Here is a 22235-nt window from a genome sequence, read left to right as displayed (position 1 = left end):
TGAGTGCAAGATACTTGAGAAGTGTATCATCGATAAACTACAGCCGTGATCTGCTCAGAAGCCGATCATTCATTCCCAGATCGAAGGTCTATTTAACTCGATTGACGAAGATCCAGGTACTCGGAGAAGAAAGTAAGACTGTATGATCAATTGCTGAACTGCAAGAAAACCCGAGAGACGCCCCAAAACCAATACATGCGTTATGAGATGCTGACCCAGTAGCCGATCGTGACCTGTCAGCCCCTCTGCGCCCTGGCTGATATGTAGTTCACACGGACTATCGCGACAGCCCTTCAGCACCACAAACAACCACTATACATATGATACAACCCACACAAACCAGCGGATGACAAGCTGAGACACCCCCAAGCGTGAATGCCAACATGCCTCGTTAGCCACCGCTGTAGCCAGGGGTGAGCGACTGCCGTAAGCAGTGATAGACTTGGTTCGGAATCAACGTGTTTCTGTTGCGGATACTTCACGATGTCGTCGATTGTGTCGCCGCGGCTTCGGCGGCAAGCTTGGCCTGCTGTTGTTCCTTGGTAATAAGTGCCCAAGCTTCCTTTCTAGCCTTCTTCCTGGCAGCGGCCTCAACCTCCTTCGCAGCCTCCGCAATCTGCGCGGCCTTCGCGGCCTGGGCAGCCCTGCGCGCTTCCTCTTCCTCGAGCTGCTTGTCAATCTGCTCCTGTTCTAGGACCTCCCGGCCGTTGTCAAGCGCCCACATATCTAGGTAGTCCTTGCCCTCGAGAGCACGCTCGACCGTGATGATTCTGCCTTTCTTCTTCAGCTCGCGAGTGTACTTGGATTGCGTCGGGCTCATGACTCTCGTGACGAACGGGGTGAGCTGATCATGGATTAGACAAATCAGCTTCATGGAAACATCCACAACTTGGAAAACGGCTTGAAGCGACTCTCGTACCTTGAATTGATCCAGGTTCTCGGGGACAACATATGTGCGGACTTTCTTCCAGTCGATCACGTAGGATCCGTTTTTTGCGAAGTAACCCATGGAGCCGGTCCGGTTTCCTTTGTAGTAGCCGCCATTGACCTGCTTCGTGGTCAGGCGCAAGCGCGCCATCATCGGCTTGGAGGGTTTAAACATGGTGGAAGGATGGGCGGTTGACGGTTCTTGGGGCCTTCACTCTTAATGATTGCGGAGAATGGGGGACGGACGGACGCTCAGCGGACAAAAAGGCTCTTTTGGAAGTCGGGCGGCGCTAGGAGTATCTCCGCCCCGCCAAGAACCTTTTTTTCTTGTTCCGCATTTTGAAAAAAAAATCGATCGCATTGTGGTCAGATATACACTATCTCTGCGCAAAACCGGTGCATGGCCATATAATTCAGAACTCACCAGCATATTTTTCCCTTGAAGTGTCTTCCACTCATAAAGAAGATCCCACCGGTTATATCGCCTCCCAGAGCGAGGGTCAACAGCCATGCCTCGCCAACAGACGCAACTGCGCGGTCCGAAAGACCGGAACCGCGACCAGTCTTCTTCGAAGAAACCCTCCCAGAAGAAGACGTCCGGAAAGATGCTGAATGCCTTTTCCATCGCCGAAAGTCAATACCCCATGAAAGTCAAGATGAGACGGAGTCGTTTTGGAGTAGAAGATGATGATCAGTTCAAACGCAAGCGGAACATCGGTCGCGACCCCGAAGACTCAGACACACCGGATAACAAGCGCCGGCGAACCGGCGACGACGAAGCGGAGATGGGATCGAATTTTGGCAGTGACGGTGAAGGAAATAGGTGGAGACTGGGGGAGGTTGACAGCGATGATGACGAGGATATCGACAGTGACGAAGCATTGGGCTCTAGTGACGAGGAACGATTCGAGAGCTTCACCTTCCGTGGTAGTTCCAAACCAAAACACAAGGTTCCCGAGAAGAAAAAGCGCACTCGCGAGATTACTCTGTCTGAAGATGTGGATGAATCCGAAGAAGACGACGAGCTAGACGAAGATGACGACCTCGGAGAGGACGCGGTCGACCTGGCCACTGCCTGGGATATGAACACCGCCATGGAAAAGGAAGAGGAGGAAGGCAAGAAGGCAAAGTCAAAATCGAAGCAGGCGACAGGAAGCGATGATTCAGAAGAATATGACAGCGATACTGAAGAAAGCGACTCCGACGATGACAGCGCCCTATCTGTCTCCGAAGACGAAAACGATGACGATCAGCAGCATGGGCTCGCGAAATTGCAAAGCTTCGTCGACTCTATGAACACGCAAGCTGCCCCCAAATCAAAGCGGAAGACTGGTGGTGGGCAAGAACAAGGGGCCCCGACCGAATTCGGCTTGACATCTACGCGCAAGTTGACGGTTGCCGATCTTCTGCCTTCCATCACGGACTCTCGGCTCAAAAGCTCACTGAAACACGTTGACTCCGACGCATCTGCACCTAAGAAGTCGTCCGGTATCCCCGGGAAATTAGACGCCCCCCTCGCAAAACGCCAGCAGGATCGCTTGGACCGAGCGGCCGCATATGACAAAAGCAAGGAAACACTTGACCGGTGGCTCGAAACCGTCAAGGCTAACCGTCGGGCTGAACATCTCATGTTTCCTTTGCCTGACCCAGATGCGAACCAGGCGCATCGTATGGGCGCACCTCAGCCACGGACGGACCTCGAAAGTACAATTCAGAATATTCTTGTCGAGAGTGGGCTTGCAGAGACGAATGGCAAGTCGGCTGAAGATCAGATGCAGGAAATGGAAGAATTACAAGAGCGCAGACTACCCATTGAAGAAATTCAGGCCCGCAGAGCCGAACTACGGAAAAGGCGTGATCTATTGTTTCGGGAGGAAGTACGCGCAAAACGGATCAAGAAGATCAAGAGTAAGTCTTATCGCCGGGTTCATCGAAAGGAACGCGAGAAACTGGAACTTCAGGAAAGACAAGCTCTCCTGGAAGCCGGTGTTGATCTAGATGAGCTGGAAAGAGAGAAGAACGAGCGGTTGAGAGCGGAGGCGAGAATGGGCTCCAAGCACAAGGAAAGCAAGTGGGCAAAGAGCTTAAAGCAAACTGGTCGCACGGCATGGGATGAAGATGCTCGACGTGGTACGCAGGAGCAAGCACTGCGCGAGGAGGAACTACGCAAGAGAATCGAAGGCAAGAGAGTCACCACCGGTGACGAAGATTATCTCGGTTCTTCTAGTTCCGAGTCGGAGGACGAGGATCCCTGGGACGAGGAAGCTGCCTCCGATGCTGAGAAGCGCAAGATCCGCCAGAAACTCAGCAAGCTTCAAGGGGACGACGAAGGCGATGCAGAGGAGTATAAGGGTCCTCACGCGAATCTGATGAACATGAAGTTCATGCAGAATGCGCAGGCTGCTCGCAAAGCAGAGAATGATGCAGAGATCCGGCGTCTTAACCGTGAATTACATGGTGAAGAATCCCAGTCAGAGGCCGAATCTGAGGTTGGACGACGCAAGTTCGGCAAGTCTAAAACAGATGAGTCTGCCAAGGAGAGCAAGCTCAAAGCAGCACCTCGCAATGAGTTCGAAGAAGCTCCGGGATCAGACGATGAGCCGGATGTGCAAGAAATAGACCAGGACGTCAAGATTGTTCTTGATCGCCCGCAGAAGAAGGGACCGGCTCCCAACAAAAACAAGTCCAACGCTCGGCCTTTGAGCCAGGTTGCGGAGCGAGAAGAGTCCCCAGTGGAGGAGAACCCATGGCTGGTGCAAACTACCAGGAATAATCGCCGGGTGACAGCGGACGATTCTCAGCAGACGGTCGACATCACGCTTGAAGATGCCCAACCGAGCCACGCTGGTGCTAAGGGTGCTTCCAAGGTTCAAAAGAAACCAGTCGCAACAAGCAAGACCATTGACGCTGAAGACTACGACAGCGATGAAGACGGTGTACCAGTGCTTCTCAAGAATCACGATCTCGTGAAGAGAGCGTTCGCGGGTGACGAGGTCGTGCAGGACTTCGAGCAAGAGAAGCTTGATACCATCAAAGAAGAGGGTGACCAGATTATTGACAACACCCTGCCTGGCTGGGGCAGCTGGGCTGGTGATGGCATCAGCAAGAAACAACAGAAGCGTCAGAAGCGTTTCTTGACTAAGGTGGAGGGAGTCAAGCCTGAAGACCGGAAAGATGCCAAGTTATCCCGAGTCATCATCAATGAGAAACGAATCAAAAAGGTAAGGATCATCGCCTGGAGATCATTTGCATGCGAATACCTAAACTAATGTCTTATGCCGTCCCAGAACAACAAGTATATGGCGACTCAGCTTCCTCACCAGTTCGAGAACAGACAGCAATACGAAAGGTCTCTCCGTCTTCCTATCGGCCCCGAATGGTCTACCAAGGAGACTTTCCAGATTGCAACCAAGCCTCGCGTGATGATCAAGCAGGGTGTCATCAAGCCCATGCAGAAGCCCATGGTCTAAATGCATCGTATGCTTTGACTGCAGGTCAGTGGTTCATACAGATCTTGGTGGGGGTTTTCTCACTTGATAGGGTTAAACGGTGTTGTACCGTCCTGCCCGCACTGTACATTGTCTTTATGAAGAATTGTGGAGTCGAATGGAGTTATGATACCAAGTCAGCTAGAAGAATACTGTCAGAGAAAGTTGATTCTGTAGCCATCTCCGCATGATGCGGCAATTAAGCAAGGTGTAATTCTCGATCCTGTCGGTGCATGCGATCGTCGACAAGCGTCTGCCTCTAGAAGAAGCAGAATCAAGAACTAAGAAGAAGTTAAAACATAGTAGTTAACACCATCTATGTTTAGGTTAGTACCTTTTAGGTAGTAGTTAATAGTCTCCGGGGTTGGACATCCCCAGTTGGGTTTTTAAAGGTTGACGGTTTAGCAGTGCTTGGCTGGAGCTGATCTGGTCGGGTGAACCATCAGCCTCATGGGACAGCCAACTCCGGGGGCTGCAGGCCGGACCACATGGACGTTGTTTGAAACGAAATATTAACAAGATTGTCACAGTCACGTCGAAACAATCAGCCAGGCTACTTCGCATCTGAACCCGTGTCGTATACAATGAAGGCTAACGGTTGGAATGTGCCGGACGATGGCTGGGAGGCGCACATTAAGCTTGGGCTTTCCTAAGTATGGGGGGACATTCCGTCCAGCCTTCGTAAAGAGAGGCTGGCACCAGGTCATTGTCTTGGGGTAAGGGCAGCACTGTAACACTGAATTCAATTTTAGGAAGACAATCCTAGGTAGAAGTTGGGAGGTGGCTTTCGTACTCAGTACGGAGTAGAAGAGGTCAGAAGGAGGGATCGCGAGGATTCACAAGAACAATAGGGGAAGGAGAGTTGAGTTACTGTGCCTGAATCATCATTGTTGCTCCTGCTGCCGCTGCTGCCTTGTTCCTAGGGCTCCACTCCCGGCTCCATCCCGCAGCCAGCGCCCGTCATCCCATGGTTTTCTTACTCCGTAACTACCTTACACTACACAACACACCAATACAACCGGTCTTGTCTCGACTCTCAGATTGCTCTTCTCAATTGTACCTCCTGTACAGTACCTACTTTATCATCAGATGCTCCCATCATCTGTCTACCTGTAGGTTTGATCCACCGAGATCCCATGCACATACCCGCCGGACTCCAGGTGCACTGCATAAGCCGCTGCCGCTGTGCCTGACCTTTAATGCATTCCTCCCCTCCTCGACCCTGCATTCCGTCCCATGAGTTGTTATGCTTTATAGCCTTCGTGGTCGCTAACACCCTGACAGATCGACGTGCTGTGATACCCCTTCGGTAAATTGACTTGGGAGAATCAATATTTTTCTTGGTATCTTCATGCACGAGGAGCGGAGTTTATCTCGCACCAGCTGAGATTCTTGTTGGCCGAGACGGGAATCTATACATTTGACCAGGTAAGCAATGTTGACATTCTTCTATTTATTTGGACTTGCAACCCTCTTGTACCATTTGATTCAGTCTTCTTTCTCCCCCTTTCCTCTTGAATCTTTCTTTACACTCTTTTCCATATCTATTTCGGTGTGTGTCGGCGCCTTCTCTGTGTCTAGTGCACTGGCGCCCATCACCAGAGGAAGAAATTGGATGCACTCTTTAGCCAATTCTTCTCTATTTCTATCCTTTATACATCTTTAATTGTTATTTAATATCCGTTCGCTCGAGTTGCATTGCATATTACATTGATTTCTCATCGCTTGAGCACCTCATTCCCGGTCATTGTCGTCGAGATTCAACGACCGAGATACTATCCCTGTTTCGACCCTAATACTGTTGGCTTTCAAAATTTGAGCTCTGCTCCTCGCACCTATTCAAGATGGAGAGACGAATGAAATGGCACCAGTCACTCCTGCTAACGTGGCTCTTGGCCGCAGAGAAGGTCTACTCAGCACCGCAGATCACATCATCAGCGTCGACCTCGTTGAAGACTCAGTTCCCACCGGCCCAGAACGAGAGGCTACTTATTCCGGAAGCGCAGGGTGTAAGTTAAACCAGGATATGGTTGAGAATTTGTTGTTGCTCACCCCGATCCAGTATTACCCCACCAGTCTCGAACGCGAAGGCCGTACGTCGCTACAACCTTATCCGACAGTCACAAACGTGCCGCATAATCTCAACGACTTGCTGCATGACTTAGAGAGTCCTGCAGACTTGCTTGATATTCTGTTGCCCGATTTCAAAGACAGTGATTCCGACTCCCCAGCGAGCGCGCCAACAACAGATTCTACCTCAGGAGCAGACAGTCCGTTGCATAGGCCGACTGGACACAGGCCCACCCCAACCCCTACAGACATTGACGAGAACGACGACACCGACGACGAAGCGGAGGATTTGGATGATAGCCCAACTTCTGTGTCCTCCACCGACAGGCCTTCGACTGCAACCCCGAATCCGACTGATTCTGACACCGAGCCAAGCGAAACTTCTAACGCTGCTACCTCTACCTCGTCAACTGTATTGCCAAGTAAGTTGTGTGTCAAGTAGTATGTGGCATGCTGTCTGACCTTGACTGGCATTAGGCTCAGTTACACAAATGTCTGGCGGTCAAGATGTATTCGTTCCGTTGGCTACGGGGGCAATCCCTCCAGTTGTAACATCAAGAGGTGACCACCCCGTGCCAAAGAAAGGAATCGTAAGTCGAATGGTCAAATTTATTTAAACACTTGTCTGACCCTCACAGGAAAACGTCAACACTCCAATTGAGACCAACAAGTTCTACAGTGGTATCTTCCTGGGATCGCAGACTAATGCTACTTTCACTCATCCATATGCCGTTGCCTGGGCCAAAGGAAGTGGTACTGCACAGAGCTACGGTATGGCACTTTGGCACAACGAAGCCAACGTGGTTGCCAACGGGCCGACGAACTCGAAGATTCCCGGAAACCCGATTTCGTATTACGTGAACCCGGTCGGCATTCAGCACTTGATCTTGTCGGCAACAGAGCTGAAAGCTTCCACTGTGCTTACCGGGGAGAACCTCTTGCCGTTCTCTGCGGATGCTGTCCTGAAACCAGACAGCGGGTCTAGCCAGCGCCTTACAGTCCCCCTTGTTCAAGGCATGGGTTTCGTGACCGGCCTGTACACGAACTTGCAGCCTCTGATTCAGACCGGCGTTTTCTTCAGACAGGTCGTTACGGCTGCCTCTCCAAGATCTGGTATTTTCAAATATAAGGCCACCATGGAGGATGGAAGCATCTGGCTTATCTATGCCGTGCCGCAGAATGGCAAGGATCCTAATTTCCAGTTAGAGTCTAACACCAACTTCCGTGGCCCGGCTGGGTGGTCTGGATTTGTGCAAATCACCAAGAACCCTAGTGGAGACTCGGGGGAGAAGTTGCTCGACGGGTCAGCTGGTGTTTTTGCTCTCGAAGCTGCTATCTCTGGAACTGTGAATGCCCGTACCGGCACGTATCAGCTGTCGTGGGCCAAGTCAGGGACAAAGACGCAGGATACACCCTTGATGATGTACGCTTTGCCTCATCATGTCGAGTCCTTCGATGCCACAACGAAGAGTCGGATGACAAGTATCAATCTCCGCACAACCACCAAGGGAAATGCGATAGCGGTCGTTGGAGAGACATGGACTATGGTCGAGCCGGATCTTCCTACCGACATGGGATTTGCTCCATGGTCCGCGTCTGCAGGAAATGTCAACAGTATCTCGGCAGCAGCGCAGAAGGTCATTCTGGCCGTCGCACCGACGGAGCTTAACCAGAGCATTGACGCCCAGACCAACTTGAACAGCATGTACTACAGTGGGAAAGCTCTGAGCAAGTTCGCAACCTTGGTTTACACTGTAAACAAGCTAGGTGGGGACCCTGCTCTGGCTGCCTCGGCATTACAGAATCTGAAAACTGCCTTTTCGCGCTTCATCACCAACCAGCAGCAATTCCCATTGGTGTATGACACTGTCTGGAAAGGCGTGGTGTCCACGGCGAGTTACGGTGGTGATTCAGGCGCCGACTTCGGAAATACCTATTACAATGACCACCATTTCCACTATGGCTACTTTATCCATGCAGCTGCTATCGTAGGCTCTTTGGATCCGACTTGGCTGTCAACCAGCAAGGACTGGGTCAACATGCTTGTTCGGGATGCTGGAAACTCCGCCGCCAACGATCCCTACTTCCCATTTTCCCGCTCTTTTGATTGGTTCAATGGACATTCGTGGGCCAAGGGACTCTTTGAATCCTTCGATGGCAAGGACCAGGAGTCTACCTCAGAGGATACTATGTTTGCCTATGCGCTCAAAATGTGGGGAAAGACCATCGGCGACGCTAGTTTGGAAGCTCGAGGCAATTTGATGCTTGGAATCCTGAGGCGCAGCTTGCACAACTACTTCCTGTTGGAAAGTGACAACAAGAACCAGCCTGCTAACTTCATTGCCAACAAGGTGACTGGTATTGTAAGTGACAAACCCATCGCGCATTCATGATTGCATGACTTACGCTATATCCAGCTTTTTGAGAACAAGGTAGATCACACTACCTACTTTGGTGCCAATCTTGAATATGTTCAAGGGTATGTTGGAGCTTCCCATCTGTTTCGTCTTCCTGCCAGAATCAACACCTAACTCCTCTAGAATTCACATGTTGCCACTGATGCCATTCTCCGGGTTTACTCGAAGGCAGAACTTCGTCCGCGAAGAGTGGGATGCTCTCTTCGCAAGCACTGCCAGTACCCCTGCTTCAAACGTGGTTGGGGGCTGGAAGGGTGTTCTGTATGCCAACTTGGCTCTGGTCGATCCCGCAACCTCCTGGAATTTCTTTGCGCAATCCAATTTCGACTACAGCTGGATTGATGGTGGCGCCTCTCGGACATGGTATCTGGCTTATGCAGCCGGTAAGTTCGATACCTTGAGTAGCTTGACACAGATTAGTACTGACCACATCGATAGGTTTGGGAGGAGCCTAGGTAGTGAGAGGCCGAGGTTAGGGGAGAATCTATTTCATATATTTCGTTTTTTATTGCTTCGACCACCCTTCTGTTCGGCCGACATGAATGAGATGTCTGTGTCTGGGAATTTCTTTCTTATACAATCTATACCAGTTGTTGATATAGGCCTATTCGTGTTAATGCAATGATGGATTACTGCAAGTGATGAGGGACTCGTGTCAGAATGACCAATCCCTACCAGTGAGGTCTTTGTCTTTAGTTTGGTATAGTGTCGGTGAGATTGCAGCTGCAGCGTTTATTTGCGCACGGCTTTTGACGTGGAGCTCAGAATCATAGTAAGCATGACCAGATCATTTATTGGCTATATTGGCATGCCAAGCCCTGACCAACGCATGAGACCGTTGACATTAGCGTGGCGGTGCATTCAGTGCACACTGCACACTGCACACTAGATCCCTGGTATAGGTACAAATAATGGAATACACCCATCAATACACCCATCAATACACCCATCAATCGGGAGACGCTTCCTTCTTCGCACAATGTCATTCTTGCGTTGATACTAGATCGAGAGAGCGACTAGACTGTCCGTAGTAGTCGACTAACGAGTGAGTCCTTATACGGATACCTACCGGTAGATACTCCGTACAGAAGTGGTATTGATCGAGACTTGTGAGTTAAGCTCGGCTCTGCCCCACCTCCAACATTCCCAATCGGGTCAAGCTTGAGTGAAAGCTGCCGATGATGCATGCATGCTGTGATTCTTACAAGCTTTCCAGCAAGTGTGTCTACACTCTACGGAGTACACTGCCTGGGGTATGGATTTTCTGGATTCGGTGAATTAATTGTTGATTGACACATGATTCGGTCCAGACAAGTTGTTTAGTCGAATTCGTATCGCTGTGCGGCTGGTGTCAGTGTCAGTGTCCCTCGTGAAGTTGACTGTCGTGTCTCCTCCAGCCAGCCATGATTTCATCATCATCATCATCATCATCATCTCTATACGATGTGACCCAACGTCATCTCTATGGAGACTAACCTCGATATTAAAAGGTATGCTGCTATCCACCCCCGTCTATCTCACTTAGTATTGCAAGATTTCTTCAAGTCTTCAGAACTGACTACCCAATCCTCTCTCAAGGTCGTCGATCGGTACCCAAGCAGCAGCAGGACACCACCGTGGAATACTCGAATTGGGGCTGTGCACCGCACCTGCCACCTGCTCTTGTGGTTCCAGCCATCAATCTCGACCCACCCGACCTTTCACAACCAATTGTCGTGGCTAGTGGAACTCTCGGAATCTTGTTCATTGTTTAGCGACTTATTGCGGTACGTCGACCCTCTCAAGCCATCCTCTTGGCTTCCCCTCCCCCCTGGTTCCAATCCCCTCTTTTTGAGACCCTAGCTGTGTCGTTGGACTGAGAGCTTCATCACAACCGCGCGGTCATTCCCTCCTCATCATATTGCTGAGTACAAGGTTTCCTGGTCACCGAGAATTACGTGGCTTGTGCTTTAGGCCTGCTTGGACTCGCAAAGGAACAAGAACCGCCCACCGCGACAAGCCACACACCATTCAATCCCAGCACCTCCGATCACGAGCTCTGACTTTTGTCAATTGATCCTGCAGATTTTGAATTCTGAACTAATTACCGGCTTACAGCTCCAAGGACAATCAATCCATACTACCGTCCGATCTCCCCTTCTTATAATTCCCCGACTGTCGCAGAGTTGTGGCTTTGTTTCCTTGCCACACTACATCCTTTCCGATGTGTAAGTGTTTGAACCACAGTTCCTTGGCTCTGCCAATCCATGTTTCGACCGTTTCTGGGAAGCAGTAGTGCTACCACCTTGTCTTTCAACTCCAATTACTCCACCCCCATTCCCTCACCCTTATCTACTTTACTGGCCCAGGTATTGGCATCTTCTCGTTTCCTTCAATCCTTTCCGCGTCTTTCCTTCTGATCGACGGCGCAGCTTGGTCGTCATTCCCTCAGCTGTTCTCACTCCGGCCCCATCATTTCCCCATCATTATACAATTAGTTTCATTCTATCACCCTCCCAACTATCATTTCAGTCCTTTAAAACTCATTCCAGACTTGCTTGAAAGCTGTAAAGCAAGTGTTTGGTGATCCATTATCTTATCCGCATTTTTTTGTCGCTTCTTTGAAAATCTCTCTCTTTTACACTTTCATTCTCCACAGTCCGCTTTGCGCCATTCACCATAATTAATCCACTCAACACTTTTCGCTAACAAGTTTCTGTTCCTGGCCTCGCAGCGGCCACAAGCATTCGCTCGACAGTTCGAAGGGTCTCCTGGGGACCGAGAAGAAACATGACTGGATTTTCGTCTAGAAATGGCTCCGTCGAGCCGCCGGATGAGAGACAGGCTTTGATCAGCGATACAGCTCGTATTAACTCTGGATTTCGCCAGCAACGTCAGAAGCCTCGACACCACTGGTCTCATTGGCCTAGACGTGTTGCTCATTTAACATGGTCGACCCTTGTCCGCGATTATGTCAACGTCCTTCTCATTTTCGTGCCTCTGGGCATCATCGCGGGTGTTCTGCACTGGGATAGCACCGTCATTTTTACGCTCAATTTCTTAGCAATTATTCCTCTGGCCTCGCTCCTGAGTTTCGCAACCGAGGAGCTGGCCGCGACGATGGGTCAGGCTCTAGGTGGTTTGATGAATGCAACATTTGGCAATGCCGTTGAGTTGATTGTAAGTCCGCTCGCCAGAGCCCTCTCAGAATGGTGCTTGGTCTAACACGAATGATTGATCTTAGGTTAGCATAATAGCTTTGAAAGACAACCAGATTCGAGTTGTTCAAGCCAGCATGCTGGGAAGCATTTTGTCCAACATCTTGCTCGTCCTTGGATGTTGCTTCTTCATTGGTGGATTACGTTACTCCGAGCAAACCTTTAACAGTACAGTAGCATCAACCATGTCTTCGCTGATGACTGTCGCGTCCGCTTCTCTTATCATTCCTGCTACGCTTTATGCCTCTCTGAGCGGGTCTGACAAGGGGGAAAGGAGAGATAACATCCTGATTCTTTCCCACGGAACTGCCATCATTCTTTTGATACTCTATGTGATGTATCTATACTTCCAGCTCAAGTCGCACGCGGATCTGTTCGAAGAAGCCAACAACGAAATCAATGATGCCGAGAACCAAGCAGGAGACGCGGGAGCGGAAGAAGAAGAGGAAAGACTGCTCAACCCATGGGCTGCCACAGTTGCTTTGATCATCGTGACAATTCTAGTGGCTATCTGCGCCGACTACCTCGTAGGTAGTATCGACAGCATTGTACAGAAGACTGGCATGAGTCGTACGTTCATTGGTCTTGTTTTGATTCCCATTGTCGGCAACGCTGCCGAGCATGTCACCGCCGTGGTTGTTGCTTGGAAGGGCAAAATGGATCTAGCTATTGGAGTTGCCATCGGAAGCAGCCTCCAAATTGCGCTGTTTGTTACTCCCTTCCTCGTCATTCTTGGCTGGATCATGAATGTGGATATGACATTGCATTTCCATATCTTCGAGACTGTCGCGTTCTTCATCTCTGGTTTGGTCGTTACTTTCCTGATTCAGGATGGGAAGTCTAACTACCTTGAAGGCGGGCTATGTCTGGGAATGTAAGCATCCGAGCTCCAATCTTTTGATGACTGGTCCTCAATTTACTAACTATTGTCCTAGGTACATCATTCTCGCTCTTGCTTTCTACGTGTATCCGGACAGTGCTAGCGACGATGCTCTGTTCAATAATTGAATGTAGCATCAAAGAGCGATGTGAGAGCCTGCTTTTTTCAAATGCTATTAGCATTCTTCGGTCTCAAACTCTCGCGCTCGCCCGACAACTTTCCGTCCTTCAATTGTTCATTTTGTGCATCTAGGTCATGCTGTATGTAATACAGCTGTGATTTTCTGCTTCCGGTAAGCGGCGGCACTTTTCATTTATCAATGTCATTGTTGGTGGCTCTTTGCTTTCGCTTCGCTGGATGAAAAACGCTGTAGGCAAGTTAAGTAGTTATTGTACTCCGTTGCTTCTATAAGCGTGCCGTGGTGGGTACGTCATTTAAATAAGCTTGGTGAATTCAATTGCTGAGTAAAATTGTTTGTATTGAAGATGCTGGACTGTAAAGAGCAAATTCTTTTGAGAGATCAGCAATGGTATTCAAGACTCTTCGATACAAGTCTCAAATGATGTAGTGTATAAAACCATCGTCATAGTTGTGGCGGTTTTCGTTTCCTCCTCCACATCTGGTGGAATCTTGGCAGTTGATGACTCAGCAGATGTGGAGGAGGAAAATCGTTCGCCGGACTTCATGGCAAGGAGCCAGGCCCGATTAGAGTGACTTCATCCACTTTCATTCCCTTCTAATTGACGGACAGTCTCCTGTCATTGAAGGCCTCATTTCACCATGCCGCCGCGCCTCAATCTCTTTACCGCAAGAGCGGTTCCCGCTTTTTGCCAGCCTTCGACGGCCGCTGCCCGCCGCAGCATCGCGACTATTTTGAACGCCAACCGGCCCTCGACCTCCAATGGCGTGAAGTCCGGCCTCTCAGCTTCGGCCCAGATGACGAAGCGTTGGAAATCGTCTGGCAGCGATGGAAAGGACAAGTCAGAGGGCTTCAAGGGCCCGACAGAGGATCCATTGCCTCATGTCAGTGAAGAGGCCGCCGAGGTCAGCAAGATCATGGACAAGAGATGCGATGGCGTTGCCTCCAGCCCGGAATTGGAGCAGGGAACGCCTATTTCTGAGGTGAGCCAATATCTGGACTGCTGCCACTCCTCAGCGCCATGTCTTAGCCTTCGCTTCTAGCAGCTCCTAAACACTAACGTTGACTACTTTCCCGCTCAGATCTTGCAGCGTGATAAGAATGCTCAAAAACATGCCCCCAAAGTCATGCAAGACCAGATGAAGAACCAATCGTCCAAACGCTCATTCTCAACATCTGCTCGTCGCATGCAACCAGAGGTACAAGGGTCGGCTAACTTCGACGACGCTTCGGCTGCCCTTGTGGCGAACATGGTTTCTCAGGTTAACAAGCAAGCGGCCGAGTTGCACCCTGGACTTAAATTCGAGGCGCCCAGCAAGCCTTTGGGCAAGACCGATAACTTCCGTTCCCGATACGACGGATTATTGGAGCAGCTCACCAAGCAACTCATGCGTGATGGCAAGTTGTCTAAGGCTTACAAGGTATGTGGCTAAGTCATCAGACCTGGTCCTGTGAGCCATAGTCATACTAACTGCGATGCTCTGGCAGGATATGTCGTTCATTCTGGACCACCTGCGGACTTCTCCTCCACCCAACAGGAACCCGAGGCGCCCTTTGCTTCCCGGCCCTCCTAACGCCCAGCTCCCTCTCAACCCCATCCTCTACCTCACTCTCATCATTGACTCCGTTGCTCCTTTGGTCAAGCTCCGCCAACAGAAGGGTATTGTTGGTGGTGGTGCATCGGTGCAGATCCCTGTGCCCCTCGCTCTCAGACAGCGTCGGCGGACGGCCATTCGGTGGATCATCGACGCTTCGGACAAGCGCCGGGATAGCAACTTCGCTATGAGAGTTGCACAGGAGCTGGTTTCCGTTGCGGAGGGCCGCAGTGGTGCGTGGGATCGCAGGGAGATGGTGCACAAGCTTGGTGTTGCAGGCCGGTCGAACCTTGGATACCTCACCAACCGGAGATAGTTGGTTTGTATCACACGTTTGATTGTGCCATGATTGTAGCGATGGGGTGAAATTTGATTGCATTCCATGGGATATGGGTTTAGGTATTGGCTACTTGCTTTGGTGGGATGTTGTATATTTTTCTTATTTCCTCCCAATCTGTACTTCTTACTTGTTCGTTTCTTTCATTAAACGGCCGAGTCACTGTTTCGGAGAGTAGTTCTGTACATTGAATTTTCGTCAATCTAAATCTCTCCTAAGTCATTCCACGTTTATTCCAGCAATCGCCGGAAAGGTGAAGTTCGCCGATAACCTCCGGATGACTAACGCCCCCCTTCCCGACTGGGTTGTCTCGGCGTCAGCTGTAGCAGTTTAGCTCAGCTCCAACGTTCCCTACTTCAATCTGACTTTTGCTTCCCTAGGATGAAAACTAAATCTACTCCTCTCTCATTGCTTCTCATTAACTCTAATCTTGACAGGTGCTTGGGCACATTGCGGTCCTAGATGTGCGTTGGCCGTTCGCCGACCGGAGTTTGTTCGCACAGCCATCGACTAACTTACTACCCGGTGACGATAACGATACCATTAACTAAACCACGAAACGACTGTCGTTATCAACCAACACTAGTGCGCTAGCGTTGAAGGTGCAACCTAAAATACACATCCAGCCAGACCGTCAATTCCACGAGTGCATTGAACAGATATTTAATTCATTGCCGGTCTTGCCCCCGCTCTTCCCTCGCCTTCTTTTCTCGTCCGACACCGTGTCGTCGAATGCCGTTGGCCGATCTGTGGCACGCATCGCTTCTGCGAGGGGTGCCTCCACGCACGATAACACCGTAACCCCTCTCGGTCACCAGGCTATCGAACTCGTCGAATTCCCCGAATCCCTCCCTGTCACGACATCGGCCAAGTCACACGATCTGCGATCTCGAGCCGTTGCGCACCACCCGGACAGTCCCCTACACGGCACCGACGACGAGAAGAGGGTCCTCCGACGCACCCAGCACAGAAGGCCGGATAGAATCAAGTTTTGGATAGAAGCTCTCCAGCGCTGCGCTCATCACCATCAGCGCATCAATCCACCCAAGATGAAGTTCTCACACAGCATTCAGTTCAATGCGGTGCCAGATTGGAGTGCCTATTACCTCGCTTACAGCAACCTTAAGAAATTGTACGTCGTCCGACACCTGTCTTTTCTTTTTTCGCTGGTTAATGCTTGCGTTGTGCGACATCACTTTCGTGGGAGGAAGGGGAATCGTTGTATTCACTAACGGCTTGTTTTTGCGAGCGTCAAAGTGCTGGGCTAACTTGTTGTGGCAGAATATATTCCCTAGAACAGGAAGCGCACCGCTCGACTGGTCAGAGCCATCCCGATGTTGAGTCAGCGCCGCTGCTCGATAACACGCCGAACCCGGATGCGATCTTCCGTCGGGCTTTAGATGCGGAGCTGGAAAAAATCTGCTCTTTTTATCAAGTGAAGGAGGTGGAGGTGTTCAAGGAGGTTGAAGATGTGGCCAGACTTGCGGAAGACTATGTGTCTAGGGCCGACAGGGCAAATATCGACCCAATGAGCGAGAACATTATCAAGGCAAGGACCATGAGTTCCGGCTCGAGGAACCGACAGGAACGGCGGCGTAGCACGTTCAGCGACACGATCGGAGATGATGATGACGATGATGACGATGCGGACAGTGACGATGACCGTGCCGCGCCGACGGATCAGAACCGACCTCGATCGCATGGGGCCGAATCCAGTAATCACGATGGTAGCCGCACGGAAGATATGAGGGACTCGAGCGTCTGGGCGGCAGATTCTAGGCTGCTAGGGTACCACGGCCAATCTACCAGCCGCGCAGGCGCCCACGACGAGCAAACCGCCGATCCCACCGTGGTGGATCTCTATAATGATGGTGTCTCGCTAAAGAAACAGGCTGTTACTGCCTACGTTTCTGTCTGCGGACTCAAGTCGTACATCCAGTTGAACAAGACGGGCTTCTCCAAGGCTCTGAAGAAGTACGACAAGATCATGGACCGTAACTTGCGCCGGGATTACATGAGCGCGGTTGTGGCTCCGGCCTATCCTTTTACAGATTACACCATGGAAAGAGTAGATGATCACATCCACAAGATTGAGGCTGTTTACGCTGAGGTGATCACTACGGGTAACCTGCCTCTAGCCAAACGTGAACTGCGACTGCATCTGAGGGAACATGTTGTCTGGGAGAGGAACACCGTCTGGAGGGAGATGATCGGTATCGAGCGGAAGGCCCAGGCTGCTAATGTTGGTATCCGTCGCACTCTCCTTGGGGGTGACAATGATCCAGCGGCCACACGCCGCCAGGGTGACGAGCAAGAAACTAAAGCTACGGTGGTGAGGACGCCGATTGGTGTCTACCACCTCCCTCAGTGGGTGTGCAGCTTGAGCTTCGGTACACTTGTCTTCATCTTGGTTGTTTTTACGACTTTACTTTCTGTCCCTATCCTGGAAAAACCGGAGCAACAGAATTGTCTGGCTATGTTGGTTTTTGTCAGTTTGCTTTGGGCTACTGAGGTATGTTTGGCGACGTTCCAAGCTGTTAGACATACTAGTGCACAGCGCTAACTGGTTGCAGGTCATTCCTCTCTTCGTGACTTCGTTACTTATTCCTTTCCTCGTTGTGATGCTTCGTATCATGAAGTCTGAGGACAAGCCTCACCAGCGGCTGGGACCGAAGGAGGCCACCGGTGCCGCCTTTAGTGCCATGTGGACGCCTGTAATCATGCTGTTACTCGGCGGGTTTACCATTGCAGCAGCGTTGTCCAAGTACGATATTGCTCGCCGGATGGCTATGTTCGTGCTGAGCAAAGCCGGTTCTAATCCCCGAGTGGTCCTTCTCACCAACATGTTCGTTAGCATGTTCTTGAGTATGTGGATCAGCAACGTTGCCTCACCAGTCTTGTGCTATTCGATAATCCAACCTCTTTTGCGCAACCTGTCGCCGGATTCGAACTTCGCCAAGGCCCTTGTCCTTGGAATTGCTCTGGCGGCCAACGTCGGAGGTGCTGCATCGCCGATTGCTTCTCCACAGAACATCATTGCACTCCAGAACATGTATCCGAGCATCAGTTGGGGTACATGGTTCTTCATCTCCTTGCCTGTGTGCATCATCTCTATCCTGTTGATTTGGGTCCTTCTGTTGGTTAGTTTCCATGTGGGTAAGGATACGACCATTGTTCCGATTCGACCACTTAAGGACAAGTTCACGGGTGTACAATGGTTCATCACCATTGTGACTCTGTCGACCATTGGCCTCTGGTGTGGCAGCCACCAACTCGAGCATATCTTTGGCGACATGGGCGTGATCGCCATCATACCGATGGTGTTGTTCTTCGGCACCGGTATCCTCAACAAGGAGGATTTCAACAACTTTCTTTGGACCATCATCATCCTTGCGGCGGGTGGACTCTGTCTTGGCAAGGCTGTCACATCGTCTGGGCTTCTGCACACATTGGCTAATGCTATCCGGATGCGCGTGGAGCATCTGAGTCTTTACGGCGTGCTGATTGTCTTCTCCGCCTTGATTCTGGTCATCGCTACCTTCATCTCCCACACAGTTGCGGCGTTGATCATGCTCCCCCTGGTCCGCCAGATCGGCGTCAGCATGGCAGATCCTCACCCCAACCTGCTTGTGATGGCCAGCGCTTTGATGTGCTCAGTGGCCATGGCGCTGCCTACCAGTGGTTTCCCCAATATGAGTACGTGACCTGAACTTTGCTATTTAATCTTACCATGCATCTCACTAACACTTGTGTCTAGCCGCCATCATGACTGAAGTCCCGCAAACCGGACAGCGGTACCTGCAAGTCCGTCATTTCTTCACACGCGGTATCCCGGCCAGTCTTATGGCGTTTGTCGTGGTTGTGACGGTAGGCTATGGGTTGATGTACATTGCGGGGTTGTAATTGGGGAAGGCATCAGGGAATGCTTGGCTTGGGAATCGCGTGGTTGGGCTGCGGTACACAACTTCTCATGGTGTAATGACTTCAATTCACCATGCTACCGTTGTCGCTACGTGGGGTTTGAGGTATAGTACCGGACTTGGGGTATGCATGCTAATAGCTGCAGTGGGAGGGGGAGGGGGGCTTCCTGTTCTGTTCATGTTTATTTTTGCTTTCATCTACCTGTCTTGTTTAACTGTTTCAATTAGATGGGAAATATATAGAGTGTTGTGGTTCATATATCTAGCTCAAGACAAGATGGCGGTTGCTGACCAGACCTAGTCTTTTCATGTTTACAGCATACGTACCTTGAAACCCCAGGCGCATTGAGATATTCATCCATCTGACAGACCCTCTCAGTCAAGTGGTCGGGGTCTACATTATCAGATCAATCGTATAGTAAAGTTGGTTCATCACATTCATTTCATCGACATAACAGGAGGGTGAGGTAATGAAGATAAGCGAGTTATTAGACAGGAAAGGAGGAACCACACACACACGAATATCTTCTAAGACGATGCAAGCATGAAGTAACAATCAAGAAAAACCAGAACCAAGTACAACGACGAAAACACATCAAGGCAGAAGAAAAAAAGTAGTAGAGGTATCAAAACCGTCAAGGCATAAGCATGAAACACCCGCCCGCTAAGGGTGATGGGGATGGGGGGAGGAGGAGGAACCGTCGTGGATAACACTTTTTCTATCGAGACCCCCAATCTTTTCCATTCTGCAGGAGAATGAAAAAAAAAAAGCAGACGGAAAAAAGAAAAGAAGATTGAAAACGGAAGGATCAAGTCAGGAAACTGTGGAAAAGTGAAAGGGAGGGCGGATTTCGAATCGAAAAAGGGTGTTGTTGTTTTAGTTCCTACGGTGATTTTTCGGACGTGGTTAGCTACTATTCGCACTATGAGCTGGCTTCAAATATAATCGGAGTGGAGAAGGGGAATAGAGAGTAGAAAAGAGTGGGGGGAAGACTTACAACAAGCCCAGAGTCAGATCACCGTGGATCTTGGCCTTCAATTGGACCTCGATATCCAGGTTCAGATCCAGACGCAGTCGCAACTGTTCGTCCTTGCCATCGCCTTCGTCCTGCTTGCCGCCGCCGCCGAGGAGGCCGCCGACGGTCTTGCCCGCTCCGCCGGTGACTCCGCCGAGGGCTTGCCCCGCCGTGTTCTGGACGAGATCACCCGCCTGCCCGACCCCGGGGAGGCCGCCCAGGCCGCCATCCTGGCCACCTTGCTGCTGCTGCTGGGTGCGCTGGCGGCGCTGGCGGCGGGGCTTCTCAACGGCTCCGTTGTCCATGTTGTTATTGTTGTTGCGGGGAATAGATTCCGTGTCGGATTCTTCTTGCTTGTGAAGTTTCTGGGGAGGACGCGAACGACGTTTGCGCTGCTGCGGGTCCTTCTTCGGTTTGCTGTCGGCTTCGGATTGGGGTTCTTGCTTGGGTTGAGGAGCGTCGGATTCGGGCTCTTCTTTCTTGGGTTGGGGCTCTTCTTTCTCTTCTTCTTTCTTGGGTTGGGGCTCGGCTGCTTCTTTTTCTTCTTGTTCTTCGTCTGCCTCTTGCTTTATCTCAGGTTCTTGTGACTTCTCCTCGGGTTTATCTTGGTCTTGGGGTTGATCTTGATCTTGACCTGGTTCTTGGGATTGATCTTGATCCTTATCCTTATCGTCTTCCTTCTCCTCGTCGGGCTTTTGCTCCGATTCGTTGTTGTCTTCTTCCTGGGCTTGGTCAGGTTGTTGCTGCTGCTGCTGCTCGGACTGGTCTTCCTCCTGGGGCTGGGGGGAGCCGGGAGTGTTCTCTTGTTGAGGGGTAGAAGGGTTGGAGGAAGGATTGTTGGTCTGCTCGGACATGATGAAAGAAAAAAGAAAAAGAGAAGAAGAATCTCAAGGCAGGTTGATGGGGGGCACAGGGACGAATATATCTGGTGATGTTACCGGTCTGGTGATACGGGGTCGCAGATCTATATAGGGCTTTTGTTTTGTGCTTTGTGCATGTTACATACAGGCTTCCACCCACTCCAACCGACCCCTTCACACCAATCCCAGCCGGTTATTTTGGACCAGAGATCGTTTTGTTTCGGTTTACCTTGATTACCTCGATTACCTCAACTCCTCGATTGCAAGATGGGAAAATGCCCCGCTCCGTCAGTCATGCAAGGATCTGGGCATACTGTGGGTTGGGGAAATTTGGGGGACTGCCATCGACGTCAGCTTGCGCCGCCGACGAGGGAGGCGATCGTCGTTGGTACGTGGTTTTTGGTTTTCTTTTTTTCTTTTGCTGCCAGGGCTGGGGATGATGACGTCGATTGCTGAGGAGGGAGGGGGAATTAGTGTTTTTTTGACAGTAACAGGGGCCTTTTGTTCTGCTTGTTCATTGCCAATGGCATACCAAATCACCCAATAGGAAGAAGGTATCGGACAATATGCTATTTATTGTTTGATTGACTTGTGCCGTGTGTCTCCACCAACTTATGCCCGTTCCAGTCACTGTGGATGACGCCAACAGACGTCACTCTTCAACGGCTAGAGAAGTCATGGATTACACGGGCAATACCTTCGTTGTTACCACAGGTACAGTCTACGTCTGGTGTAGTACTTGGGATTCGCGTCGTGAATTGCTGCTTTTCATAGCCCTCAAAAGTTGATAGAAGCCAAAATCCAAAGTTAGGAATGTGTCAAGATCGGATACGCAGTGCCGATTTGCCTCTTCTTCTGACCTCTTGGAATGACCCGCAGTGCACTTTTCCATGGCTCTTCTCTCGGCCGTACCTCTGGCATTTCCAGGTACCGAGTACACGCGATTCTGGTTACCCGATGGTCACACTAACTATCCTCCGGTACGTACTATGTACTAACGTGTACTTCTCTCCGTCAGCTCTATCAAAATGTACTGTACAATCAGTACAGTCTACGTACCTAATGTGAACCCCATGATGACGATGAATTCATTCGGTGGTCATTGTAACCCCACCACCATCATCACCCCTTGCGTCCTCAAACGAGGGTCCAGACAACGTGGCCCGGCCGAACAAGAATCGCCTGACCTGAAAGCTGGAGCGACGCTGCAACAACGATGATGTCGTTGATGTCCGTGGTGCGGAGGCGCTTCTTTGGCTCTCCTTCCCTGCCCCTCAGACGTCATATCGCTTGACTACTCCAGTCGGTCATGCGAAAAGATTGCAATGTTTCCTGGCCCATTACGCCTGCTTCATTGCCAGACCTGTCCTTCCTCACAGGCCACTTGCT

The 22235-nt window shown here is 50.7% G+C and overlaps 7 protein-coding genes across 7 annotated transcripts; 5 read left to right on the top strand and 2 right to left on the bottom strand.

The window, feature by feature from the left end:
* Positions 1–95: 95 nt before the first annotated feature.
* BO82DRAFT_339173 (mitochondrial 54S ribosomal protein mL41) lies at positions 96–1184 on the bottom strand. The gene is made up of 2 exons (XM_025633467.1): positions 920–1184; positions 96–844 (listed from the first exon to the last, which is right to left on the bottom strand). Exons 1-2 carry the CDS (start codon positions 1100–1102, stop codon positions 479–481), a joined length of 549 nt encoding a protein of 182 aa, XP_025490106.1. The 5' UTR covers positions 1103–1184; the 3' UTR covers positions 96–478.
* Positions 1185–1294: 110 nt separating this feature from the next.
* On the top strand, positions 1295–4580 carry BO82DRAFT_355902 (UTP14 family protein). The gene is made up of 2 exons (XM_025635576.1): positions 1295–4148; positions 4215–4580. Exons 1-2 carry the CDS (start codon positions 1437–1439, stop codon positions 4395–4397), a joined length of 2895 nt encoding a protein of 964 aa, XP_025490105.1. The 5' UTR covers positions 1295–1436; the 3' UTR covers positions 4398–4580.
* Positions 4581–6259: 1679 nt separating this feature from the next.
* On the top strand, positions 6260–9357 carry BO82DRAFT_366340 (uncharacterized protein; the record flags this gene model as incomplete). Its single annotated transcript, XM_025637035.1, has 7 exons — positions 6260–6424; positions 6478–6907; positions 6963–7075; positions 7124–8848; positions 8903–8964; positions 9026–9285; positions 9341–9357. The coding sequence occupies 7 exons, from the start codon at positions 6260–6262 to the stop codon at positions 9355–9357; spliced, it is 2772 nt and encodes a 923-aa protein (XP_025490104.1).
* A 2314-nt stretch (positions 9358–11671) lies between these two features.
* BO82DRAFT_403797 (calcium/proton exchanger) lies at positions 11672–13107 on the top strand (the record flags this gene model as incomplete). The annotated part of the gene is made up of 3 exons (XM_025639406.1): positions 11672–12061; positions 12126–12973; positions 13035–13107. The coding sequence occupies 3 exons, from the start codon at positions 11672–11674 to the stop codon at positions 13105–13107; spliced, it is 1311 nt and encodes a 436-aa protein (XP_025490103.1).
* A 552-nt stretch (positions 13108–13659) lies between these two features.
* BO82DRAFT_433708 (putative plasma membrane phosphate transporter Pho87) lies at positions 13660–19400 on the top strand. Its single transcript, XM_025640898.1, has 7 exons — positions 13660–14101; positions 14201–14539; positions 14607–15028; positions 15637–16182; positions 16332–17562; positions 17624–18746; positions 18808–19400. The coding sequence occupies exons 1-7, from the start codon at positions 13760–13762 to the stop codon at positions 18951–18953; spliced, it is 4149 nt and encodes a 1382-aa protein (XP_025490102.1). The 5' UTR covers positions 13660–13759; the 3' UTR covers positions 18954–19400.
* Positions 19401–19469: 69 nt separating this feature from the next.
* BO82DRAFT_433707 (uncharacterized protein) lies at positions 19470–20840 on the bottom strand (the record flags this gene model as incomplete). The annotated part of the gene is made up of 1 exon (XM_025640897.1): positions 19470–20840. The coding sequence occupies one exon, from the start codon at positions 20838–20840 to the stop codon at positions 19965–19967; it is 876 nt and encodes a 291-aa protein (XP_025490101.1). The 3' UTR covers positions 19470–19964.
* A 173-nt stretch (positions 20841–21013) lies between these two features.
* On the top strand, positions 21014–21311 carry BO82DRAFT_355896 (uncharacterized protein). The gene has a single exon (XM_025635575.1). The coding sequence runs from the start codon at positions 21114–21116 to the stop codon at positions 21300–21302; it is 189 nt and encodes a 62-aa protein (XP_025490100.1). The 5' UTR covers positions 21014–21113; the 3' UTR covers positions 21303–21311.
* The last annotated feature ends 924 nt before the right edge of the window (positions 21312–22235 follow it).

Source organism: Aspergillus uvarum, assembly GCF_003184745.1.
Source record: "Aspergillus uvarum CBS 121591 unplaced genomic scaffold BO82scaffold_41, whole genome shotgun sequence".
Classification (NCBI taxonomy): domain Eukaryota; kingdom Fungi; phylum Ascomycota; class Eurotiomycetes; order Eurotiales; family Aspergillaceae; genus Aspergillus; species Aspergillus uvarum.
The sequence above is the reverse complement of the archived record's forward strand: the minus strand, read 5'-3'. Positions and strand labels throughout refer to the sequence as shown.

Bases quoted from the DNA above. Each gene is read 5' to 3' on its own strand.
- BO82DRAFT_355896 (XM_025635575.1), top strand. From the start codon at position 21,114: ATGGGAAAATGCCCCGCTCCGTCAGTCATGCAAGGATCTGGGCATACT.
- BO82DRAFT_355902 (XM_025635576.1), top strand. From the start codon at position 1,437: ATGCCTCGCCAACAGACGCAACTGCGCGGTCCGAAAGACCGGAACCGC. The intron at 4,149-4,214 runs GTAAGGATCATC...ATGCCGTCCCAG, and splicing joins ATGAGAAACGAATCAAAAAG to AACAACAAGTATATGGCGAC.
- BO82DRAFT_339173 (XM_025633467.1), bottom strand. From the start codon at position 1,102: ATGTTTAAACCCTCCAAGCCGATGATGGCGCGCTTGCGCCTGACCACG. The intron at 845-919 runs GTACGAGAGTCG...ATCCATGATCAG, and splicing joins AGAACCTGGATCAATTCAAG to CTCACCCCGTTCGTCACGAG.
- BO82DRAFT_433708 (XM_025640898.1), top strand. From the start codon at position 13,760: ATGCCGCCGCGCCTCAATCTCTTTACCGCAAGAGCGGTTCCCGCTTTT. The intron at 14,102-14,200 runs GTGAGCCAATAT...TTTCCCGCTCAG, and splicing joins AGGGAACGCCTATTTCTGAG to ATCTTGCAGCGTGATAAGAA. The intron at 17,563-17,623 runs GTATGTTTGGCG...AACTGGTTGCAG, and splicing joins GTTTGCTTTGGGCTACTGAG to GTCATTCCTCTCTTCGTGAC.